Source organism: Urocitellus parryii, unplaced genomic scaffold, assembly GCF_045843805.1.
Source record: "Urocitellus parryii isolate mUroPar1 unplaced genomic scaffold, mUroPar1.hap1 Scaffold_692, whole genome shotgun sequence".
Taxonomy (NCBI): Eukaryota; Metazoa; Chordata; class Mammalia; order Rodentia; family Sciuridae; genus Urocitellus; species Urocitellus parryii.
This window is the reverse complement of record NW_027554131.1, coordinates 52,963-77,681: the sequence shown is the minus strand read 5'-3', so window position 1 is coordinate 77,681 and position 24,719 is coordinate 52,963. Positions and strand designations below refer to the sequence as shown.

Sequence of the window (24,719 nt, the reverse complement as noted above, 5' to 3'; positions counted from 1 at the left end):
CATGAGTAAACACATTCAAGAGCTATCCCACTGTGAATTTTCTAGTTTCAAATACATATCAGAGACTTAAATAAATAAAACAGGTTTCTTTCAGAGCAAAATACATCAATGAAATTAAGTAATCAAATCACTGCTTTTTATGTTATTGAATTATTTTTACACTGTATTTGTAAACTTACTGAGAGGTATTATCTGAGGACTACATGAAATACATGGAGTTGTAGATCCAGGATGGTGGGCCAGAGGGAGGCTGCATTCTGTTGCTCCCTGACCTGGAATTTAAGTAGTGGGAATACTATTTCTCTGAGAGTTATTAGAGGACCCCCAACAGCTGCTTCCACACAAGAATCCTAGCCACTGTGTCTGCGCAGGTCCCTAGATCTCAGCATCAGCGAAGGACCCCCAGCCACTCACCCTCACAGGACCTCCTGCCAAGCAGGACCACTGCCATCAGCTTGCACAAGACCCCTGGCTGCCCACACACACAGGAATCCTGGCCACTGCCCACTCACAGAACATCTGACTGCCACTCCTGTGTGCACCCTCATCTACCAATGTGGGGCTAGCACAATCGCCTCAATTTGGGGACACTGCAACCACTTCCATAGTCCCCTACATGCGGAAGCCTGTACCAGGAGACATCGGACAGGGTCTGGAGACAGCTTCCAGCCACAACATTGCACACCACAGAGCTGCATCTCTGAACATGCTGCCCAGTGCCACCACCTGGCCCCACCTGACCCAATACCCCATCTCTGAAAGCAGGAGCCTCCATCTTGGGACACCTTTGTCGCAATCTTTAGTTCAGACAAATCCCAGTTTAGGACACAGGCTGGGGCCTAGAAGCAGTATCAAAGTACCTATAGTCCCCAACTCTCCCCTCTCCCCTGCAGCCACTAACATGGCACAGTGCTTGCAGCCAGTCAATAGCTCTAAAAGCCTGGTCCTGAACTGCCCAATACAAAACAGCTCTCTGTGATAGGTTCACAGCCCCCAGAGCACAGTCCACAAGACTTCCAGAGATAGAGGTTCCTGATTGGAAAGTAGAAAGGGATCGGGTGAGTGAGATACAGTTTAGAGACTGAATTAGAGACCAGGAATTGTGAGGTCTGGAGGCGATATAAGGAGATAAGACCAGGCACCCACATCCTAAGAGCGGGACCCAAATGAGATCCTTGAGGTGCACTCTCCCTTTGGGACCTCTAGGAGCTCCGCCCCCAAGACCAACCTTCCCACTCTAATAACTTTCACCATCCTGAGGGTGGAGATACCAGCAAACAAACAAACCCACCTATTGGATGATAAGGGAAGCAGGGAAGATAATGAATTCCAACAACAACAACAACAACAAAAATCTTTGTATTTTTCTTTGAGATTTTTATTTTCCTCTCTCTCACTCACTTTTTTTTTTCTTTTCTTTCTCTGAAGGGAAACACGAAACATACGAACTCCAACTAAAACAATCCTTGTATTTTCCTCCGAGATTTTTTTTCTTTTCTCTCTCTCTCTCTCTCTCTCTCTCTCTCTCTCTCTCTCTCTCTCTCTCTCTCTCTCTCTTTCTTTTCTCTCTTTTTTCTCCTGTGGTCACATTCCCAACATTTGTGAAACAAAGTCCTTTTCATGGATTAGGCTACTGTAAACTGGGATGTCTGAATTTTATATTACAGTCGTGCTGTGAATTCTTTTACCTCCTATTTTACATTTTTTATTTGTCCTAATTTTTACGTTTGTTTTTTGTACACTCTATTGTATTCCCACTTACTTGTCTGCCCCCAAACACTTTCTCTCTTTTCTCTTGCTACTAGCCAACTTCTTGAGATTTCTCTTTCACGTTTCCTAAGATCTAAAAACTCTATATCCTCACCTACTACCTCCTTAACATCTCATCCTACACCCCATCCCGAGTTTACTCCTTGTAACCACCATCAGACACTATAGACCCTTTTGCAAGCCTACTGTTTATATTGTAGATAATAAGTGAAATCACCATTTCTGTATATTGTGACAAAACCATAAACATCTTAATAGAAGCTTTTGGTGTAAAGCTTGTTTGTATTGGGATCTGTTAATATTGTTCTCTCCCTTAAAGGAGAGGCATTGGAACCCTGCAGAGACACTATGAGACTATAGGGCATAGAATCTAACACCTCAGATTTGCAGTACTAGAAGGGAAGACACATGAACAATATGAAAAAAACAAGAGAAGAAAGTGCCCCAAACAAACAAGATACTACATTTTTAGAATCCATGGCCAGCACATGTCAGGGAAGAAATGTCAGGGAAGGAGTTCAGGATGTACATAATTAAAATGTTCTGTGAATTAAAGGATTATGTAAGAGAACAAATACAGGTAGCAAAAGATCATTTTGATAAAGAGCTACATAAGCAAATACAGGAAGCAAAGATTATTTCAATAAAGAAACGGAGGTTCTAAAAAAAAAAAAGACACAAATGGTGTGACTCTGTGTACAACCATATATATTCTGCTGTCATATATAACAAATAAGAATAAATAAATAAATTTTAAAAATTAAAATTAAAAAAAGAAATACATATAGTTGAATTGACACAACTTTTCTCCAGGTTTAATTACTCAATTGTGCTTTTAAGAAAATTGACTAATTAAACTTTTAAACAGCCAAAAGATACAAAGATTATAGTGAAAAGTATCTTATACAGAGCACACTACATAAATGCCTAACTTAGAAAAAAAAGCTCAAGTTTAATGAATTGAGTCCAACTTAAGAAGCCAGGAATAAATTGTCAGAATAAGTGCAAAAATTTTGAAAGAAAATAATCAAGATGGGAGCTGAAACAAAAGTCCATAAAGAGTATCAATAAAACCGTACCAATTTCTTTGAAAGAGAAAATGAATGGATAAGTATTTAATGAGCTTGTTCCAGAAAGTAACAAATACAGAGAGAATGCATAAAGAATAAATAATGTTAGAAGGAAAACTGAGAAATAAATTAAGAAAGATTGTACCAATATTAATAATACTATATATACTAATACCATAGATAATAAGTGAATATATTTCTATATATGAATTACTTCAAAGTAATTCAGGAAAAATATAAATATACTCATTTAATGTTTACTTTTAATACATATTGTATTATACTATTGACAAATAAATTATAATCTTATACCCTCTCTCCAAAATAATTGAACAAAAAAGGGGAAATTCTTCCAACTCAACGAAATCAGAATAGTCTTACTATTAAAATCTGTCAAGGATAGAATATAATAAAAAAAGAAATCTATAGGAGAATCTCATGCACTGAGATGTAGAAATCCTCAACACAATCAAAAAGGTGTTTTACAGATTTATAAAATTATATTCTATGTCCAAGTTGGCCTAATTCTGAAAAGGAAAGAGATTATCAACATAGAAAATGCAAGTATGATTTACCACATTAATAGAATAAAACAAAAATATGTAATTATCTCTTTCGATTTGAGAAAAGTTCATTTGATAAAAATTGGATCCCTATTAATGATCCAAAAACACATGAAGAAGAAAAAACTCCAGGCACATGATGACTGGTCTTAACACTTAACAATTAGTGCCATAAATATCTGGGGACTGAATTGGAGAAAACAGTGTTATATGCATTTATGAATATGTCAGAATGAACCCCAGGATTATTTGTAACTATAATATACTAAAATAGAAAAATAAAGGAAAGATCCCTCAAAGTGGTATGACTAATTTGATTGACTTCACTTCCCCAAACCTCCTCTTCATCAAATTATATTGCCTGAATGTATGCATATGAAACCCACTATTCTTTATATTTAGTATGTACCAATAAAGCTTTTAAAGTGATAAGACCATATAAATGAAATACATCATTATAGTTTGCATCAAAAATTGGCAAAGAAGCAGTCTTGAATATGTTGGGGATACATAAGGAAATTTAAACACAGACTGGGTATAAAAGTTTATTGATACAGAAAGAGATTGATAAATGAAAATAGCAGATAACAAAACAGCATACATAGTAAGACCATCCAAAATAGTGCTCATTTTTTTTCTCTCTCTCTTCCTACTACAAGCATAATGGTATATTATTTTATAGCTAAAATAATGGAAAACATTAGGAAATTGAAAATGCCATGTGTTGACAAGAATGAGGATTAATGGAAATTCATATATTGCTCTAAGACTATGAATAAAGAGCAATCTGTCGTTGTCTTATAAAGTTAACAATTAGATGTCTCAAACCTGATGGTTTTATAATATATACAATACCCACACACATACCCATCAAAGCAGTTATTCTCAAATATTAAAATGCATAAATGACCTGGCAGATTTATGAAAGTTTTCTGGACCGCCCCCATCAAAGATTCTGATGCAGTAGTTTAGTGGGGGGACCTATGAATTTGCATTTTTATCAAGTGCATGGATGCTATTCTTCAATAAGTCCCAAGTTTTCAATTTTGCAAGCATAATAAATATTCAAATGACATTTCAAAGTTACCACAAGTGGTATATTATTTATTTAATTTATATTTGTAAAGGTATTTCATATTTGGGATTATAGGATAAAATGTGTTAATTCTTCTGATCCCAGAACCATATTTTAGAACCACTACACTCAAGAAATTAGTCACAAGCCACGAGCTATTATGATGATATTTTTCACTACAGCCAATAAATCTAGACTTATGCTAAATATTCACTGGCATGGAACAGCATAATGAATTAATTGCTGTTACACACAACAACATGGATAAATCTTGGAAGGCTGCAGAAAATTATATACAGTATGACTACAATTTTTAAAAAGTAAAAATCATACAATATTAGACAATATATTGTTTAAGTGTCATGAATATATAATAAAACTATCTAAACTGATAAACAAATCTCGGGATTGTGGTTCCCTCTGGGGCTGAAATAAGGCATTAAGAATAGTAAGTGGAGTGCCCAGGTAGATAAAATCATATTTTTAGTGTTTTTCTTTTATTTGTCAAACATTCACTTTATTTTTATGTTTCAGTAGTTATGCACTTGTTGCAAATATTCTACTATATATCAAAAACATAATACATTTAGGAGACTGCTATAAAAGATAATATAAAATAATATTGGCTAATATGAAGTTTGCTAAGTTTAAAATGTTATAGGATTACTATACAATGGGTTTTTACAACTAAAGTGAATCTTTTCCTTTTGAAACTACTTTATTGAAGTATGATTCGCATACAAAACATTGTCTAACTTGATGAGTTTGGTAATAAGAATATCGGTCTCCCAACCATAAACCCATCTTTAAAAGTTTTCTCTGGCCTTCTCATTTCTAATACAAGGACATTGGGAAGCAATGAAAATGATTACTGTGGAACTGCAGCTGATATGGCCCTCCACAATGGCTCACTAAAACCAGGCAAGTCTAGGGTCTAAGATTTACAAAGAATAAATCCTTGAGGTAACTTATTTATATAAATGATTCCTGGGTCTAAATGGAAAATATTCTTTTACGGAAATGAATACAGTTCTATCTGTAACCTTATACACCAATGCATTGTCATAAGAAACTTTGTAGCAGCTCAGACCTAAGGTACTTTTATTTAAGGCTGTATTTTGATAGTGGAACCAAAGGTAATTTTTAGAAAATCATAAATGCTCCCTGCTATATTAAGACTCAGAGGTTAGAGTATTCCAGTGTCTCCCTAAATACTCATTAAGGAACTTTCTATTCTAACTGCATCTAGGCCAGTATCTCCCAAAAAGAAAAGAGTAATTAGTGAGTAAGACTGGACAGGGACTGTCTTGGTAGTTGCCTGCTGTAAGCATAGCACCTGGCATGGTAGCTACCACACTGCAGAAATATTGTGAGTATAACATGCTTAATGGAATTCTTCCACATAAAAGGGTCTGAGGTCATATGTGGAACTACTGTGTGTAACTGAACATATTGATCACCACAGAGTGCATGATTAAAGTGAGTGAGTGCAGAAAAACTGCTGGAGCTAAACTTTACTCCTGGATTCCTCAGCAGCCTAACTATGGAGTGTGGCTCTTTCCGGCAGATAAAGTATTAAAGGTATTATAGTCTCTACAACTTTTTCTTTAGAGTCTCAGAAGACAAGTCTTTCATGGACCACATCTTGGGAAAGATCGAACTAAACTGCTTACCTTAGAGGGTGTGGGAGATGGGGGCTGTAGACAGAGGGAATAATTATTGCTGTTCATTTCCTAACTAATGGGGCTTCTACTGGTGGTGAGAAATCCTACTTGGCTAAATTTACTTGTTAATGGATTTTTAAACATTTCCATTATATATTTTATTAAAATTGTGCACAATAATATTCACAGTTGAACATGTGAAGCTTTTCCACATAATTTAATCACTCCATTCTTGATGGTGTTAGGCTGATTTCCCACACTTTCATGGACATCTCTGGAGAGGATACTTCTGTAATCCTTTATCAGTTCCCATTTTGGTACAATGGCACCTGAAAGAATGATGTTTTACTCTCCTGAAACATTTTATAAAATGGTTGCTATGACATTATACTTTCTTTTTCTCCCTTTCATTATCTTTGAAAATGGAGCCAGGGATGGTATTGCACACCTGTAATCCCAGCTACCTGGGAGTCTGAGACAGGGAGGTCACAAGTACATGACTAGCCACAGTGACTGATCAAGACACTCTCCCCAAAATAAAAAAGGGTTGGAGATATAGCTCAGAGTAGAGCACTTGCCTACCATGAGGTAGGACATAAACTCATCCCTAGTACCACAAAAGAAAAAAAAAAAATACAATCAACCTCCATCCAAAGAAAAATAAATGTCCTGAGACAGATGATCATAATCTTTCTGACAGGAAATGGTGGTAGACATCATATTAAGTCCTGTGAAACATTGGCAAAGAAAGTTGACTACAAAACTCTCCGTGTACAGATTATAATTTATTCCCCATATGTCAAGAGAATAAAATCGTGTAACAACAAGCATTACATTACTCAGGCATTACATTACTTAAGACACATGTATGAACTAAGGGACTGAATTCATAAACTGTCAACCACTGATAAGCTATTCCTTTATATAGCCTTAATTTCTAATATCTATATGAGATCAATCAACAGTTTGTTTTCCATGTTTACCCTGTGATTTATCTTGTCCTCACTGTACTCTGTATCTGGTAAAGTATGGGAGCCGACCCTGACTGCTTGATTTCATAACCTCTTTTATGCTTGCCTTTCAATAGCTCAATGCAAGTTTTTGATGACAGTTTAGAAAATGTGCAGTATGGAGAAGCCTCTATTTCGCCTCCATTTCTGTCTCAAAGTGGCAAATTTGACAGCCCCATGTCATTCCATGGCTCCACCAGACCGAACTGTTCGGTCATGTTTACAGATACTGCTGTGAAAAACCCAGCCCACAGATTCCAGCAACTCACCTTTATCTTCATTTTGTCCTTCACTCTAGGAATGAAAGCAGCTTCCCACTGCTGCTCGCCTCTGGGCTGATTGACCAACCCTGGTAACCAATTGCTTTCTCTATATTCCCTCTATTGGAAATACTGAGAAAAATTTCCTTTATACTGGTTGTACCCCAACTAATGAACGTCATTCCAATTTATACATGATTAAAAGAATTTGTAAATGTGTATTTTAAAAACTGAAGAAACCTTTTTCATTGTTTAGAATCAAATGAGATAAGATGTAAATGCAGTGAAACCAGCATGCAGGATCCCCGACTTTAAGGTCTTTTCTATGTTTTCCTTTTGCATATTTCTTAGTGATTCCTGAAGAAAGCGTTATTATTTGTTCAGGGGAGTGGCTAATCATTAACTCAATGTCTTACAAGAGTAGTATTTCATCTTTCCCCAACAAAACCTTTATATAGTAACTAGTTTAAACTACACCCCATAAAAACATGTAACTGTCACATATTTCTGACTAAACAGGAAGAAAACCAGGTCTTAATGTTCACAGTGTCATCCAATCTGAGACATGTTGTCCTGGATAAATCAAATTATCTTTATGGACGGTGTTTCTCTCCAGTTCTCATGATATGAAATGATAAAATCCCATTAATGTAAATTAGAGACTGGAAATGACATACACCAAATGTATTGTTCCTTTCATTGCCTAGTCTAGACTGAAGTGAACAGGGACCACTTGCAGGCCCCCAAAGTCACAGCTCAGGAGAAGACCATATAGATATCTACCCATAGTTCTTCAGCTCCTAGGTTGGGTCAAGGAATATGCCAATGCCAACATCTGAAAGTTGTCTCAAGGTTCTTGCATGATAAATAGAACCAAACATGATCTTTAAAGTTACAAAAATTAAGCCAAGTGGGGTGGTGTACACCTGTAATGTCAGCTATTCAGAAGGCTGAGGAGGGAGGATTTGAGGCAGTCTGGACAACATAGCAAGAAATACTTTTATAAAAGAGCTGGGTAGGGGCTGGGGATGTGGTTCAGTTGAAAAGTGCTTGCCTGGCATGTGTAAGGCTCTGGATTTTATCAGTACTTCAAAACAGAGAGAGACAGAGAGAGAGAGAGAGAGACAGAGAGAAGGAGGGAGGGAGGGACAGATGGAGGGAAGAAGAGAGGAAGAAATAGAGAAAGAAAGAAAGTTGCAAAAATGAGAAGCGACATTATAGAAGGAAAGGCTCTGACTCAACAGACTTCAGGAATAACACTATTCTGATCCCACTGGTACACTCCTGGCCCAGTTAGTTTCAATACCTTTCAGTTCTTGTTCTGTAATTGCTAGATAAACACACTTCTGTGCTTTTCTATGAGGTTTACTATGGTGGAATTTGATTTCTTTCTTTTTTCTTCTTTTTTGGGTACAGTTTTCTCCTTATTTGGAATCATTAGAAAGGTAGGGAATTTTAAAATGCATAATAAGGGCCCACAAGCCACAATGTAAAACTTGATTTTAATACCTTTATCCAGTTGAATAACAGACGGAAGTGGAGTCACTTAATCCCATAAGTGCTTTTAAAAGGAATGTTAGTCATCTGGTGATTTTGGTATTATAAATTTGTTACTTCCATGGTTTTCAACATCTGAAGAATATTTTTAAAGTGCTTTACTACCCATTCAAAGCCCTGCCTACTTGCCTCACTTGTACTATTTCAGTGGACCTCAGTCTGACATGGTGCAAGGACCAGGACTTGCTTTTATTTGTTTGGTGTGTGTGTGTGTGTGTGTGTGTGTGAGAGAGAGAGAGAGAGAGAGAGAGAGAGAGAGAGAGGGGGGGGGGAAGGAAGGAAGGAAGAAAGGGAGGGAGAGAGACTGGAATGTATTTTGCCCCACTCTTTTGCCATGCTTGAAAACAGGAGAATTCATGAACCCCAGAACAGCCCTTTCCTTGGGTGGCATAGATCTATGAAATGTAATTAACAGTCCCCAGTGAGATACGAATGAGTTGCCCAGGGTGGATTTTACCTGTGGATGCACCCTTTATCACTAACAATGACAGATAGTCACTCCCCACTGTCTTCTCTTCCAAACAAATTATTTGTACACAAAACCTTTTTATAGGGGCTGTTTCTACAGGAACCCAGACTGAGAAAAAACAAATTATTTCTCAGTCTTCTGGGGAATGTTGGCCAATGCTGACAAGGTGAATTGCCCTCCTGTAAGTTTTCTGTGAGAGAACAGAGTGAATAGATACTTCTGATAAAACTTCAATGATTAATGAAAAGAACAATTGCAACCATCACTTTTCTTCTCTGCTTCCTCCCATTTTCAGCATGTCTGGCTTATCTAATCAGGGTAACTTTGGACAAACAACATAAAAATCCCCGCACTGAAAATTAAGATGATATAATGCTCAGAAATTCAGGTCTTGATTGTACTGCCATTGACTACAAATGGCTGTGCTCACTTACAGACCAGCCTTACTTCTTTATTTACTAGTTTGCCATTTAGATGGCAGTGAATTATTAAGAGATTATATCCTTTCCTAACCATTATTATGTTTTTGTTTGTTGCTATTTTTGCTTGTCTAACTATAGAGAAATAAAATCACAATTAGATGCAAATTAGTGCCAATTTAGCTTACTTTTAAAAATCTCAAGCAGTGAACTGTGAAACACTTGTGATAAAAGTGTATTTATTTTTCTGAGTCATGGTATCATGTTGCTGTTTTCAGGGTAAATATGTTATCTTTCTAAATATAGTTTTACAGCTAATTTTAATAAGCTGCGCAAAGTATACTTGCTTCCAAAAGTAAGGGTGTATGTGTGTCCACACTGTGCTTCTATTTCCTTACTCAATATATTCTCTACCTTGGAGACCACTCCATAGGACTGTGAATAGTAGCTATTTTCTGTGCGTGGTTGCTTTTCTCTTGTGACTAGATTGCACGTTTAGGTAAACGAAGAGAAACAAGATGTTAGCTTATTGATAGAAACAAATAATAATCTATTTCCATTGCTATCAGCAAAACATAATCAAGTTTGGATTAAGAAAGGCTTATTTAGTTGAAAAAAGGAAAGTCATAGATATGACATATTGATGAGTTTCCAATTTGCTTTTTGTTGTCTGAAATCTTCTTTGGTCCAGGAAAGCAGCCATATCGTCTTTGTAAATGAGTGCAATGACTTTTAAGACAGATCTAGTCATCTTGCTTATAAAGACAAAGGGACATTATCATGAGAGAAGAATAAAGACAACCTAAGAACTTTAAAGGCAATTAGCCATGCTGATGCCTTTATTAATGTTTTCATATACTCAGTAATATAAAGAAAGCAAAAGTATAGAGCCTGAGGTAAAGCAAGCAAACAGGCAAAATTATATATATATAGGGTGAAGACACAAAGTTCCACATTGTGAAACTTCAATTTAAGAAGTTACTTAAATGCATGGCCTTATGGAAATTTAATATGTTATGGTTAATCTGAACTTGTCAGTTGGCCCCAAGCTGCGATGATCAACTTTTCAATGTCAGATTCATTTACTCCATGAAGAATCCTAAAATAGCCATTCTCTCCCCATGACTTTCCCCAGGAATTGGCAGCAATCTAAAGAAAAACAAAAATTGAGAATGGTGAGTTTAATACCTTGGTATCTTTAAATTCTATCTATAAAAACACAGGAAACTCATATGTATCTTTAACTGCCTTTGGCATTATAGATGATAATAGCTAAGAACCTAAATGTTGCCAAAATAATAATCAGTTTTATTACTTATGCTTTATCAATATGGGCATATGTGTGTAAGTTGGCAGAATCTAGAGCTGGTGTGACTTAACACATGCTTGAGAGTTTGAAATGCTACATCAGAGGATGACACACAAACTATAGATACAGAAGTCTCCACAATCATGTACTAGGCACTGGAAGACCAAAGAAATATGATTCTGTGTTCAGAGAGTTTATAATCTGATAAAGGATGGGCAACATAAGGCTAGTGGTAAGGAAGAAATGAGCATTAAGTGCTATGGAAATCAGTGTAAATACATCTCAATTATTTAGATAGTTCAGAAAATCCTTGTGGAAGAATTGCCACTTGAGATGCACAGTAAAGCCTAAACATAAATTCACCAGATTAAAAAAGGAGAAAGGGAGGTTCTGGGGAAGGGAACCAATAAAAACACAAGTACAAAAGCATGAAGCAGCATGAAGTAGTGAATTGAGGTAATGAGCTTGTTATAATTAGATCCTAAGGCGGAAGTCAGTTATGAGGCAAAAAGGGGAGGTAAGGACATTGATACTCAGAGACAGTGGTAAAGATGATGTGAAGTCATGAGTTCTCCCCAACAGAGGAGGAAGATGGGCAATTTATGTTTTTACTACATTGTCCTATATGATATGAGGTAGATGGATTTAAGAGAGAGACAGAGCAGGGAGACTAGCTTGCAAATGCCTATAATGCTTCAGATGGGTAAGCAAATTGGGGCAGGGAAAATAGAGAAAGTATTTGAGAAAACTTCAGAAGGTAAAATCAAAAGGAATTAGCATTTTTTTCTTTTATTCTTTTTCTTTTTAAACTATGATGATGGTTAGAGAGTTGGGATAGGTCCAAAATATCTCGTGGATTTAAAGCTTGAGTGAATAAGTACATGTTGGAGCCAAGACATTATGGAGAATATCATGGAGGCCAAAGAAACGTACCAGAGGGAGTTAGCTGACCATAGCTTAATGAAACAGACAAGCCCAGTAAATCAGAGACTTTACAACAGCTGCCACACTGACTCATATTCACTTTGCACTAGGCCTAAAATGGAATAATGGTCTAGGGCACAATCTACACTGATATTTTCAAGGCATATGCTGGTGCTTTGAGCTTTCTCTATTTCTTACCACACAAGAGAGGACAGATCCATTCAACTTCAAAAATTGTCATGACAAAATTTGCTTTAAGAAAGAGCAGATTACCATCAATATTTCTTTTTTAAGATTTGACTCTTTGCCTCCTTAATCAGCCCTGACACCTTATGGAACACTTGCAAAGATGTGTCTAAAATTATGAATTCAATTTACCACTTCAAAGATGAAATGGACTTTGAATAGCTGGAAATGGGACAACATCAAAGTGTGTGAGAGCTTTAGCAACAATGAATTAAACTAAATTACAATTTCCATATTTTCTAGTCAGTACCAATATACATATTTCCAAAGGCCAGGAAGTAAAATAAAAATAGTCACAACCTAAGATAAAATTTTAAGAATATTAAGATTATTCAATTCTTGAAACTGGAGATTATTGACATCCAAAATTTATCATTATGTCTTTGGCGAGTCTGGGAAGGGTATCAGAAGGTTTTTTTAAGCAATTTTGTGCTACTGAGAGCTAGCCATGGATTTGCAAAAAAGTAAACATAATGATAAAGAATGTGACTTTGTAATTTAGCACTAATAAAAGGCATCTCAAGACATATATTTCATTTATTCATCTTATCCTTCATACTCTCATCTCTTCCCTTTACTTAACTGTTTTGTTCATTTCTTTCAAAAGCCTGAATTTGTATTTCATTATAAACACTTTTGCACTGAGTTGTAGTGTAGTCACATGTATGAAGTGCATTAATCTCGAGTGTACAGTTTAGTGAATTCATACCCATGTTCATGAAGTTTATGCCTGTGTAATCTCCACTCATGTCAAGATATAAATAGTTTATAGTGCCCAGGTCTACCATGTTACCTTCCTATCATCATCTACCCTCCTCCTTCCTATCACTTGTACCTCTCCTTGGTCTTTATAGTACTGAATAATGCAGTATGTACTCTTTTATGCCTCAAAAATGTCTCTGAGATTCATCCATATTTTGGAATGTCCACGCATTTCATTCATTTCATTGTTGTATATTTTCATTGTGTGACTGTATCACAGATTTCTTATCCTTTCTCCTATTGATAAACAATAAATATAAATACACCATCTTCATATTCATCAATAGTATGTGAGTTCTTGTTATGCTCTACCCTCACACTTGGTATTATCAATCTTTTAAATTTTACCAATGTAGTGTTTGTATAGAGATATCTGTGTTTTTCATTGGCATTTCCCTGGTAACTAATAAAGTTGACCATCTTTTCATATGTTGGCCATTTGGATTTCCTCTTTTATAAAATTCCTGTTCAGAACTTTTGTCTAATTTCTATTTAATTCTTTTGGATCTTCCTACATACTTGTAAGAATTTCCATATATTCTATATGTGAATTCTTGCTGGATATCTTTCTAGGTAGGTAGGTAAGTGGACATACAGATTTTCTCTTGTCTATGCTTACCTTTTCTATTTCAAAATTCTGTATTTGGAATAGGTGTTCTTATTTTGATAAAGTCTGATAACCCTTTTTTATAAAGTTAATTCATTTTGTGTCCAGTTTGTGAGAGGATTGTCTAATAAATACCATTAATGTATTTGCCTATGTTTCCTTTGAGAGACTTTATTAATTTGCAAAACCATTTAGGTAATATTATCCACCCCAAATTGTTTTTCAGTACATATTCTAAAGTAGGAAAACTGGTTAGTTTCTTTCACATATATAAAATTTCTGTAGAAAGGCATGGGTTAAGTTGGCTCATAGGTCAACCTGGCCAGTGGCCTGTTTCAGTATACCTCATGAGCTAAGAATAATTTTCATTTATTTATATTTTAAAGAGTTTATTTTTTTTAAAGTCAAATATGTGACAGAGACTATGTGTGACCTAAAAGCGTAATGTATTTACCAGCTGGCAAACTGTGTACCAACAAATATTTTGCAGATTCCTGTACCAGCATTATTTACTAAAAATTATCTCTTTTCTCATTTGAGATACAATGGTGTTTGTTGTTAAAGAAGTGACTATATTTTGTGCTTCAAATCTGCATTATTTATTTTATTACATCAGCCCGTTTCTCTACTAATGTGTTGATAGAATGTCTTCTTAATTACTGAGGTTTTACATTAAACCTTGAATTCTGGTAGTCTAAATCTTCCAACTTTATTCATCTTCACTGAGGTCAACTTAGGTTAAGATTTCTTTAAATTTATAGATGACTTGGTGAAAAGGAACATGTTAATATAGAACTCTCAATTATGAACATGGTGTCTTCCTTCTATCTACCCTAGTCTTTTTTTTTATTTCTCTCAACAGAGTAAAAATCTTAGACAAATTTCATTCGAGTATTTCCTAGAATTTTAAGTAGTTATGTAATTTTAGATAGTGTTTATTTTTTTTATTTTGATTTACAATTGTTTCTTGCTACTATAGAAAAATAAAATTTATTTTTATGTATTTACCTAATATCCAGAAACCTTTCTAAATATGCTTCTTATTCCCAATAATTTATTTCTATATTATTTTTGCATTTTTCACATATATAATCATATCATCTGCAAATAATGTCAGTTATATTTCTCATCAAACTTTTCCTTTATTTCTTTTCCTTGCTTAATTCCATTAGGTTGAAACTCCAGTGAAATACTGATGGAGGTGATAATAATGAATGTCCATACTTTACTTTGCAATGATAAAAGCATTTAGTGTTTTATAATTAATTGTGATATTAGTTTGTAGAGTTTTTATAGACTATAAGATAAAGGAAGTTCCATTCTATTTTCAATTGGCTAAAATCCTAGATCATGAATGGGTTCTGTAGTATACAGAATTTTAAGATGGGCCCTGAAATTCCTGTCCCTGGTGTAAATTACCAGTATGGTCTCTCTCACTTTGGTGTGAACAGGATTTGTATAATACAATGGAATGTACTTTTGTGATTATATTATGTTATTGCAAAGTTGAAGATATGATTCAAATTCCCCCCCAAATTAACTGTGACTTAACCAAAAGGGAGATTATTCTGCACATGCCTAACCAAAATTTGGTAAGCCTTTGAAAAATCCAACTTGAAGTCAGAAACTACATTTTCCCTAATGTTCTAGAAGACGTAACCTGCTGCTTTGTGAGAGGACTTGTGAGAATATCTATAAAGGGACCACATGAAAGGAACTTCGATCATCCTCCAGGATCTGAGAGTAGTCTCAGCCAGCAAGTAAATGAGGTCTTGATCCCATTACCATAAGAACTGGATTCTACCTATAACGTGTAGCTTAGAAGTGGACCTCAAGCTCCAGATGGAAAAAGCCCCCAGTCAACACTCTGATTTTACCCTTGTAACACTCTGAGTACAAGACCCAGCTAAGTTGACTGGACTTCTGACCCATGGATCTCTGGGATGATAAATGCATGATATTGCAAGCTTCTATATCTGTGATCATTCTTTAAACAATAGAAAACTAATTAAAGTGCTGACTTTTATTATTAATTCATTGTATGCATCAATTATGATAAATATGTCTTTGCCCCTCTTTGTGATTATGTGGTCATATATATAAATTTCAATATTTAAAGCTATCTTTGCATTCTAGAGATAAATCTCATTTGACAAAACATAGTATTCTTTTAATATTTTTCTCAGTGCAGTATTTTGTTTGCAATTCTGTGCTCCTAAGAAATATCAACTTGTAATTTTCCTCTTTTGTACTGTCCTTTTCAAGTTTGATATTGGTGTTATGCTGGTTCATAAAAAGAGTCAGGGACTCTTCCTTATTTTCTGTTGCTCTAGATATAAAATTGGTTTTATTTGTTTCCAGACGTATGGAAAAATTTGCCAGTAAAGTATGTTGAGTCTGAGTTTATTTACATGATTGTTAGATAGAATGGAGTCTTTTTTTACATCAACCCATAATTGTTAATGCTTTCTATTTTAATTTCGTAAAATTTTGATACGTTGTTTTCCAAAGAATTTAGTGAGCAATTTTATTTATATTTTCAAAGAGATCATCATAACTGTTTCATAATATCTTCTTATTATCTACTTACTATTTATGAGTATATAGTAGTACTTTTTTCCATCTCTGGGTTAATTTGATTTCTCTCTGTTTCGTTTTTAGTTTTCCTAAGAATTTAATCTTTTCAAAGAATCAACCCTATTTTGTTGATTTTCTGTATTACATGTCTGCTTTCTTTCTCATGAATGTCTATTCTTAACTTTATTATGTCTTTCATTCTATCTTGAATTTGTTTTAGCTTATAAAATCAATATTTAAATCTCTTTTTTTAAAATACACCAATGTGAATATTTCTTCTTTTCTAACACACACATATTTCTATTAAATTTCATAATGCTTTAGCTAAATAACAAAGTTTGACATGGCATGCTCTGTAAAATTTCAATATTTTAATTAATCAAACTTGCCTTATAGCCTAGCACATGGTCAATATTGGCAAATATTTAAAGTACACTTTAAGAGAAAAACTCTGTTGTGGTTTCTGTTTACATAAAATATCTAATTATTTTTCCAATCTTCTATATCTTTATTTAGATATTAGTTGCTTTTTCTATGAGAGACTGAGTGTGTTAAAATATTGTATCTATTTCACTTTTGTTCTGTAAGTTTTGATTTGTAATTTTTGAAACTGTTATTTCAGCTTTTGTTTCTAAATGTTTTAATTTTGATTTTATGTTGAAGAAAACTGTCACCAGATATAAAATTCTAGGAAGACAGGTATAACTTCATCATCATTATCATCATCAGTGTCATTGATGTACTTCAGCCTGGTCATATTGTTTGTTTTTTTTTTTTTTCCTGTTGAAATGTCCCTTATCATTTCTAAGGTTTTGTTGTTGTTGTTGTTGTTGTTGTTGTTGTTGTTTAAAGATTGAACTCAGGGCCATGGACCACTGAGCCACATCCTCAGCCCTATGTTGTATTTTATTTAGAGACAGGGTTTCACTGAGTCACTTAGGGCCTAGCTTTTGCTGAGGCTGGCTTTGAACTTGCAATCCTCCTGCTTCAGCTTCCCGAGCTGCTGGGATTACAGGTTAAGGTTGCTTTTTGAAAGGTAAAGCATTATATTTTTTAAATTGGGATATTTTAAATTTTTACTCTTTATCTTTTATTTTGAAATATTTGATTGAGACATTTTGGAGCACAATTTTCTTTACTTCTCTTGCTTGGAGTTTATGGAGCTTCTTGAATCCTTTGTGTGATATCTTTGGTTTAAAAAAAAAACTTTGCTAGTAGGGATTCAAATATTAATTCTGTCTCCTTCTTTGTATTGTCCTTCTGGGACTATAATTATATGCCATTTTAAAGAATTTGATTGCGTCCAACCTATATTTTCACATTGTTCTGGATTTATTTTGTTCTTCATTGTATTACATTTTCTTCTGTTTAATATAGTATGGTTATATCTCATTGAACCTTATTTAGGAGCATTAATTCTCTCTGCTATTTAACCCATACTATGGAACATGACATTCACAAATTCAAGAATTCATTTAAATTTAATTAATTAATTAATTAATTTTGGTACCAAGAATTGAACCCAGGAGTGCTTAACCTCTGAATCACATCCCCAGCCCTTTTTAACTTTTGAGACAGGATCTCACTAAATTACTTAAGTCCTCCCTAATTGCTGAGGCTGGTTTTCAACTCGCAATCTTCCTACCTTAGCCCCCTGAGTCACTGTAGATTACTGGCATGCGCCACTGACAAAGAATTTATTTGATTTAATTTTTTATTGATCAACGTCTCTATCTTTTCATTTATATTTCCCTTAATTTTTTATTATGTTATTATTTTAAAGCCCACATCAAAACATCAAAAATATCATCTATTACTTTTGATTGTTTTTAATCTTCAACATTGGTCACATTTTTCTTCTTCATTTGTCTCATAATTTTAAAATTTATACTAGAATATTTATGACAGCTTAAAGACTGCTTTTAAATTATTATTATTATTATTATTATTATTATTATTATTATTATTAATGAAAAGAAGGCTAGCATTTTCTTCCAGGTACATATTTCAAGGGATAAATCACCATATCTGTATCATCAGGAATTCAATGAGGTTAGGACAGGAGAGAAGCTTTTGTCCATAGTTGGTTTTAAATGTTTTATAAGTATGTTTTTTTCTAGGTTCTTCAGGTAAATCTGTTCCCAGGCTCTGTGATGCTGCAGGAGATTTCTCCCTGCCTTTCCATTCCTTCTCCTTAGCTCCTCACTCTATTCTCTCAGTAAATAGTCTATGGGAAGAAATGGCTGTGTGTTTGGGGTTCCTCTGGATTCCCATCCAGCTGGATTTTCTTTCTCTTAGAAGTTTTCTCAGCCTGTTACAAACCCAATTCTCAGCTTAAGCCCCGACCTACTAAACTCTCCCAAGACAGAAAAACTCCAGATTCATATCTCTCATTTCTTTTAAAACACAAGTTTGGAAAACTATGCTGTTATTATCTTCCTATTTAGTGGAATTTATAGCTTGTTGTTATTTATTATATTTTATTCAGCAATAGAAACCATCCAATTATTGTATTATAATAAAAAGCCTATTTTGTAGGTCTATTTGTAAATATTTTGAAACATTTGTGTATAAGTGGGAAAATAAAACTTGCCTGAGTTTCTTAGTGCTCTTGCAAAAAGTCCTAGAATCATGACAAACAAAATGTATATAATATAAAAATAAGGAATGTTTGCTTTCACTTGTCTTAGAAATATTTACTCTCTGCATGCCAGGGGAATTAAATCTAGAGCCATTTGTCTAGTTAACTAATCTGATCTGAAGAGATATTGAAACTCCTTATCTCCTCTAGAGAGCTAAAGTGAGCACAAACAAGGTCCTAAATTAAGCCCCAAGGTGCCAGAAGTACTGGAACATTATCTCCCTCAGTATTTACATGTCAGAAGGGAGGAAACCCAGTATTTGCACACATTATCTGGAGTTTATCTAGCTCTCAGAAAGACATATTTATGTTTCTAAAGGTGAGGGTGAGAACACAGGATCCTTTCCATCACATCTTAATAGAATAAACGTTTTGTTCTTTTACTTTGGGAAAGGAGGAAACTATCTTTCTTCAGTATACAACTGGAGATAATCCATTGTTCTCTGTCCCTCAGTTACAGGACACATACTGCTAGCTTCATATAGTACTTTCATCGGCTCTCATCACATCACTTACATGACTATTGTGTGGGTACCCACAATGCAATGCTGTGATGCTCTTCTTCCTACTGATCTGGTTCTACTATCAATTACAAATGCTTTGCTTCTGATCCAGGTGTTCTGTGTGTGTGTGTGTGTGTGTGTGTGTGTACATGTGTAGGATAACATCTCAGACATTTTACAACTTTTTTATACAACAGTTCTATAAAACTTACAGATTTCATATTTTCATTAAATCACTCTTAAGTTTTACAATAAACTAAGATTACATTAATGAATGGACTAACTTTTCCCAAGTGCACAAAACTATTCACTCACTCAATGACTATTGTTCATATTCTCACTGTGTGTCACCCTAATTTTGCCCTTGGGATACATTGCTGAATTAGGCAAACATGCCCCTAATCCAAGATGAGTATACATGAGTATACAGTGTAATAGAGGAAGAATCCAGCCAAAATGTGCGACGTAAAAACTTATTGCAAATTTCTGTCTGATTTTTATATTCCTGCAACTTACATTCAACAATTTACCCAAAAGAATCACAGCAGAAGGAAATCCTGCTTTCACCCCATGAAGTGTTAGGAGCCACAGCAAAAATATTGATACAGGCACCTTTGGATTTTATGACCGCCAGCCAGCAATTCACATTCATATGGTAATTGGACTCATGCTGTCTAGCTGGGCCCATTTTCAGGACTCAGGTTACTCATGTCACTCTTGTAATGGGAGAGTTCCCATTGGTTGGGAAAGGATGGTAGGAGGGTGTTCCGGGGGAAGGGGAAACCCCCCCGGCTCAGGTAGAACACACACGTGGCGGACCCACCTGTTAGGGGACGCACACGGCCTCTCTCTAAATAAAACTTTGTCTCAGTTTGACTGGCTTGTGTTCTTGTGCCCAACCGGGTTGCAAGATTGCAAGCCCGCGTGCACTGACAGCTCAGCAGGGAATCGCTCAGCAGGGGTGCCGCAGGCAGTGTTCGGCAGCAGGAGCGGGACTCAGCCGGCCCGGGACCGGGCAGTTTGCGGCATTTTGGTGGCCCTGTACCGGGAACGCCCAAAATTTAAAGGTGAGTAATATCGCTCGCCCCTAAGGAAAGGCGACAGAATGGGTATTTCTGTTTTGATTTATTCTGCTCTTATTTCAGGCTCTCTAGCCTTACAATTTTTCCAGACGAGTTGGGATAAATGGTTAACTCAAGGTTTGAAGTTATTCGGCCCTGAGAGAGAGAAAATTGACATAATCATTTTCCTCCTCTCCGTTTCTGTTTCATTCTGTTTTGGCTTTCTTCTATCCTATCTTATTGGGTTACGTTACCTTTATAGTAGATTAGAATCTAGTAAAAAACAAACCGAAAAACTGTTAAGTAAATTGTTAGAGGTACAGGCCATGGCAGAAAACATATTAGGTCAAGCAAAACAAAAGGTCTCTCAAGCTAGTCAGATAGAAGAAAATTTGAACAAGGCAAGCTCAGGGAAAAAACGGTCGTCAGATAGGGAGGCTGCTACTAACTCCGTTCCACCACCAGAGGGCATTCTTCAACCAACAGCTTTACCTGCCTCCATAGATGATGAACGGAATCCTGAGGCGGGACCCCAAAAACTAGCATGCCCTGTAGTTGAGCAGGGAGAAGAAAAAGAACGAGTTTACCGTGCCTTAGATTTCAAAATAATAAAGCAATTAAAGGAAGCTGTAGCAGCCTACGGCCCGGCCGCTCCCTTCACAGTCAGTATGGTCGAATCTATTACCGGCTGGAACTTAACACCAGCAGATTGGGCTAATGTGTGTAATTCTGTGCTAAATAGAGGACAGTATTTATTATGGAAAATTGCCAATGAGGAATTTTGCAAGGAGACAGCTAGGCGAAATGCAGAAGCAGGTTACCCTGAACGAGACCTCAAAATGTTACTGGGAAAAGAGGAATTTCAAGAGCAAATGCAACAGCTCAGATATGATCCTGGCGTATACGCTCAGATCGCTATAAATGCAATTAAGGCATGGAAAACTTTGAAGGGACAAGGGGATTTTCAAGGTCAAAATCTAAGATAATACAAGGAGTTAATGAGCCCTACGCTGACTTTGTAGCTAGACTTATTGAAGCAGCCTCTGAGACATTTGAAAATACAGAACAGGCAATGCCATTTATAAAACAGCTGGCTTACGATCAAGCAAATCGTTGCTGCAAAGAGGTCATTAGACCGTGGAAACAGGAAGATTTAAACACATATATTAAATTATGTAGAGACATTAATGAACAAGGACAAGTCATGGCAGCTGAAGTAAAACAGGCTTTAAGTACCAAGCCAAAAACATGCTATAATTGCAATCAAGAAGGGCATTTTAAAAGAAATTGCCCCATAGGAGGAGGGTTTAACAAAGCTAAGTATCAAAAGAGTAGAATCCCGGGTATTTGCCCACGATGCCATAGAGGGAGACATTGGGCTAATGAATGCCATTCTCAAACCACCATAGAGGGTATTCCATTATCACGATATCGTGGAGAAAGGCATCAGGCCCCGTTGTCAAAAAACGAATTGGAGGGCCCAATGCCCCGGGGCCCCAAACCACAAATATACGGGGCAATGGAGGAACCCAGCAGCACCATCAAGGTGGTGCCCAGGACACATTATCCATCAGATCCCTCATCAGACAGACTAGAGGGAGCGCAGGGTTGGACATCTGTGCCTCTGCCAGAGCAGTATTAACTCCAGAGATGGGAGTTCAAATCATTCCCACAGGAGTAAAAGGACCTCTTCCCCAGGGAACAGTAGGCTTATTATTAGGACGCAGTTCTTCTACACTTAAAGGACTTATGATAAGTCCTGGGGTAATTGATCCCGATTATGAGGGTGAAATAAAAATCATAGCTAGTTCTCCAAGAGGTATATCAGTAATTTCATCAGGAGATAGAATAGCACAGTTATTAATAATACCAAGCCTACATGATAAATTTTCCAGTTGTAATGTAGAAAGAGGTTCCAAGGGATTAGGCTCCACAGGTGTAGATTGGGCTATGCTATCTTTAAATTTAGATTCTCGCCCTATGCTAAAATTAAATATTCAAGGGCATGATTTTAATGGACTGCTGGACACAGGCGCTGACCTCAGCATCATATCTCGCCAGGAATGGCCTAAACATTGGCCATTACAGCAAGCGACACAAACGCTTAGAGGCCTAGGAGTGGCAACTAATCCCCATAGAAGTGCAATGGTATTAGATTGGAGGGATCCTGAAGGATGTGAAGGAACTATACAGCCCTATGTATTGGACCATCTCCCCATAAATTTATGGGGACGAGACTTCCTAGATCAATTAGGATTGACATTAACAAATAACGTCAATCCTAACGCGCCCACTACTAGGGCAAAACAAGGCTTTAAAAAAGAAAAGAGATTAAGAGATCAAGAACAAGATATAACAGCACCAATTCAAGTAGATCAAGAGATAGATAAACATGGATTGGGTTTTCAAAAAGGGCCACTGAGACAATCAAAATTACTTGGAAATCAGAAAGACCAGTGTGGGTTCCTCAGTGGCCCCTAACTAAAGAAAAGATACAAGTAGCCCATGATCTGGTCAAACAGCAATTAGCGGAAGGACATATACAACCTTCCGTATCTCCCCATAATACTCCCATTTTTGTTATTAAAAAGAAATCTGGTAAATGGAGATTATTACAAGATTTAAGAGCCATTAATAATGAGATGGTTATTATGGGACCTGCTCAATCAGGGATTCCCCAACTGTCTGCTCTACCAAAAACGTGGCATGTTCTAGCTATAGATATTAAAGATTGTTTCTTCTCAATTCCAATTCACCCCGAGGATAGTCCACATTTTGCATTTACTATCCCTGCACTGAATCATGAAGGTCCTGATCAGAGATATGAATGTAAAGTACTCCCTCAAGGGATGGCTAACAGCCCAACTTTGTGCCAAATTTATGTTGATAAAGCAATCCAGCCACTTAGAAATCAAAACCCTGAACTACAGATATTTCACTATATGGATGATGTGTTAATGGCACATAAAGATAAAAACACATTGCTAGAATGTTATGCCACGCTTACAAACTTATTAAAAAATTATAATCTAGAGATAGCAATAGATAAAGTACAATTAAATCTTCCAATTAATTATTTAGGAGTTCTATTATCCTCAACCATGGTCCGTCCACCAAAAATTCAAATACGAGTAGATCAACTCAAATCACTTAATGACTTTCAAAAGTTATTGGGAGATATAAATTGGATAAGGCCTTATCTAGGCATACCAACAGGAGAATTAGGACCTTTATTTGATATTTTAAAAGGTCCATCAGATCCAAATTCACCCCGCATGTTAACGCCTGAAGCTAGAAAGGCATTAAAAATCATTGAAACATATATGGAAAATATGCATTTGGATAGAATTGATATAAGTTTGCCTTTATTATTTATTGTATTACCGACAAAAAATATTCCTACAGGGGTATTTTGGCAAGAAGGTCCATTATTATGGATACATTTATCTTATTCTCCTAATACTATTCTTACTAGATATCCTGAGGCTGTAGGGCAATTAATACTCAAAGGAATAAAAGCAGCAAAAGGAGTGTTTGGGATTTCTCCCAATAAAATTATTACTCCATATACTATGGATCAAATTGATGAGTTAGCTAATGAGTTAAATACTTGGGCAATAATCATGTGTAAATCTAGTGTTGCATTTGATAATCACTTGCCATCTAATCCTTTGTTGTCCTTTTGGTCTAAGCATCCTGTAGTTTTTCCAAAAATGACAAGAAAAACCCCTATCATAAATGCTCCATATATATTCACTGATGGGTCAAATAATGGTACAGCAGCAGTAGTTACTCCTGATCAAACTTTTACATTTTTAGTACCCAAACAATCAGCTCAAAAGGTAGAGCTCAATGCAGTATTGCAAGCTTTTATGATGTTCAAAGATTCTACATTTAATTTATTTTCTGATAGTCAGTATGTAGTTAATGCTATTGTATCTCTTGAAGATGCTGGTAGGATTTCTCCTTCCTCTACTGTTTTCTCTTTGTTTTCTGCTATACAAAGTCTAATCTGGGATAGAAAGGATCCATTCTTTATAGGACATATCAGAGCACATACAGGATTGCCTGGAGCCCTTAGTTTGGGTAATGAACTAGCAGATAAATCTACACATGACATACATATTTTCTCCACAATAGAAGAAGCTATAAATTTTCATAAAAGGTTCCATGTCAATGCTAATACTTTACAAAAACATTTTAAAATAACTAAAGAACAAACCAGACATATA

General features: G+C 35.7%; 1 protein-coding gene across 1 annotated transcript in view; it reads right to left on the bottom strand.

Annotated features, from left to right (window-relative positions):
• Window positions 1-10,877: 10,877 nt before the first annotated feature.
• The window catches only part of LOC144252937 (tubulointerstitial nephritis antigen-like), a gene marked incomplete at its 5' end in the record, with an annotated part of 65,023 nt that continues 51,181 nt past the window's right edge, over window positions 10,878-24,719 (bottom strand). The window contains one exon of the mRNA XM_077794959.1: window positions 10,878-11,006. Coding sequence (XP_077651085.1) covers window positions 10,878-11,006 — 129 coding nt within the window. The remainder of the gene's footprint in view (window positions 11,007-24,719) is intronic.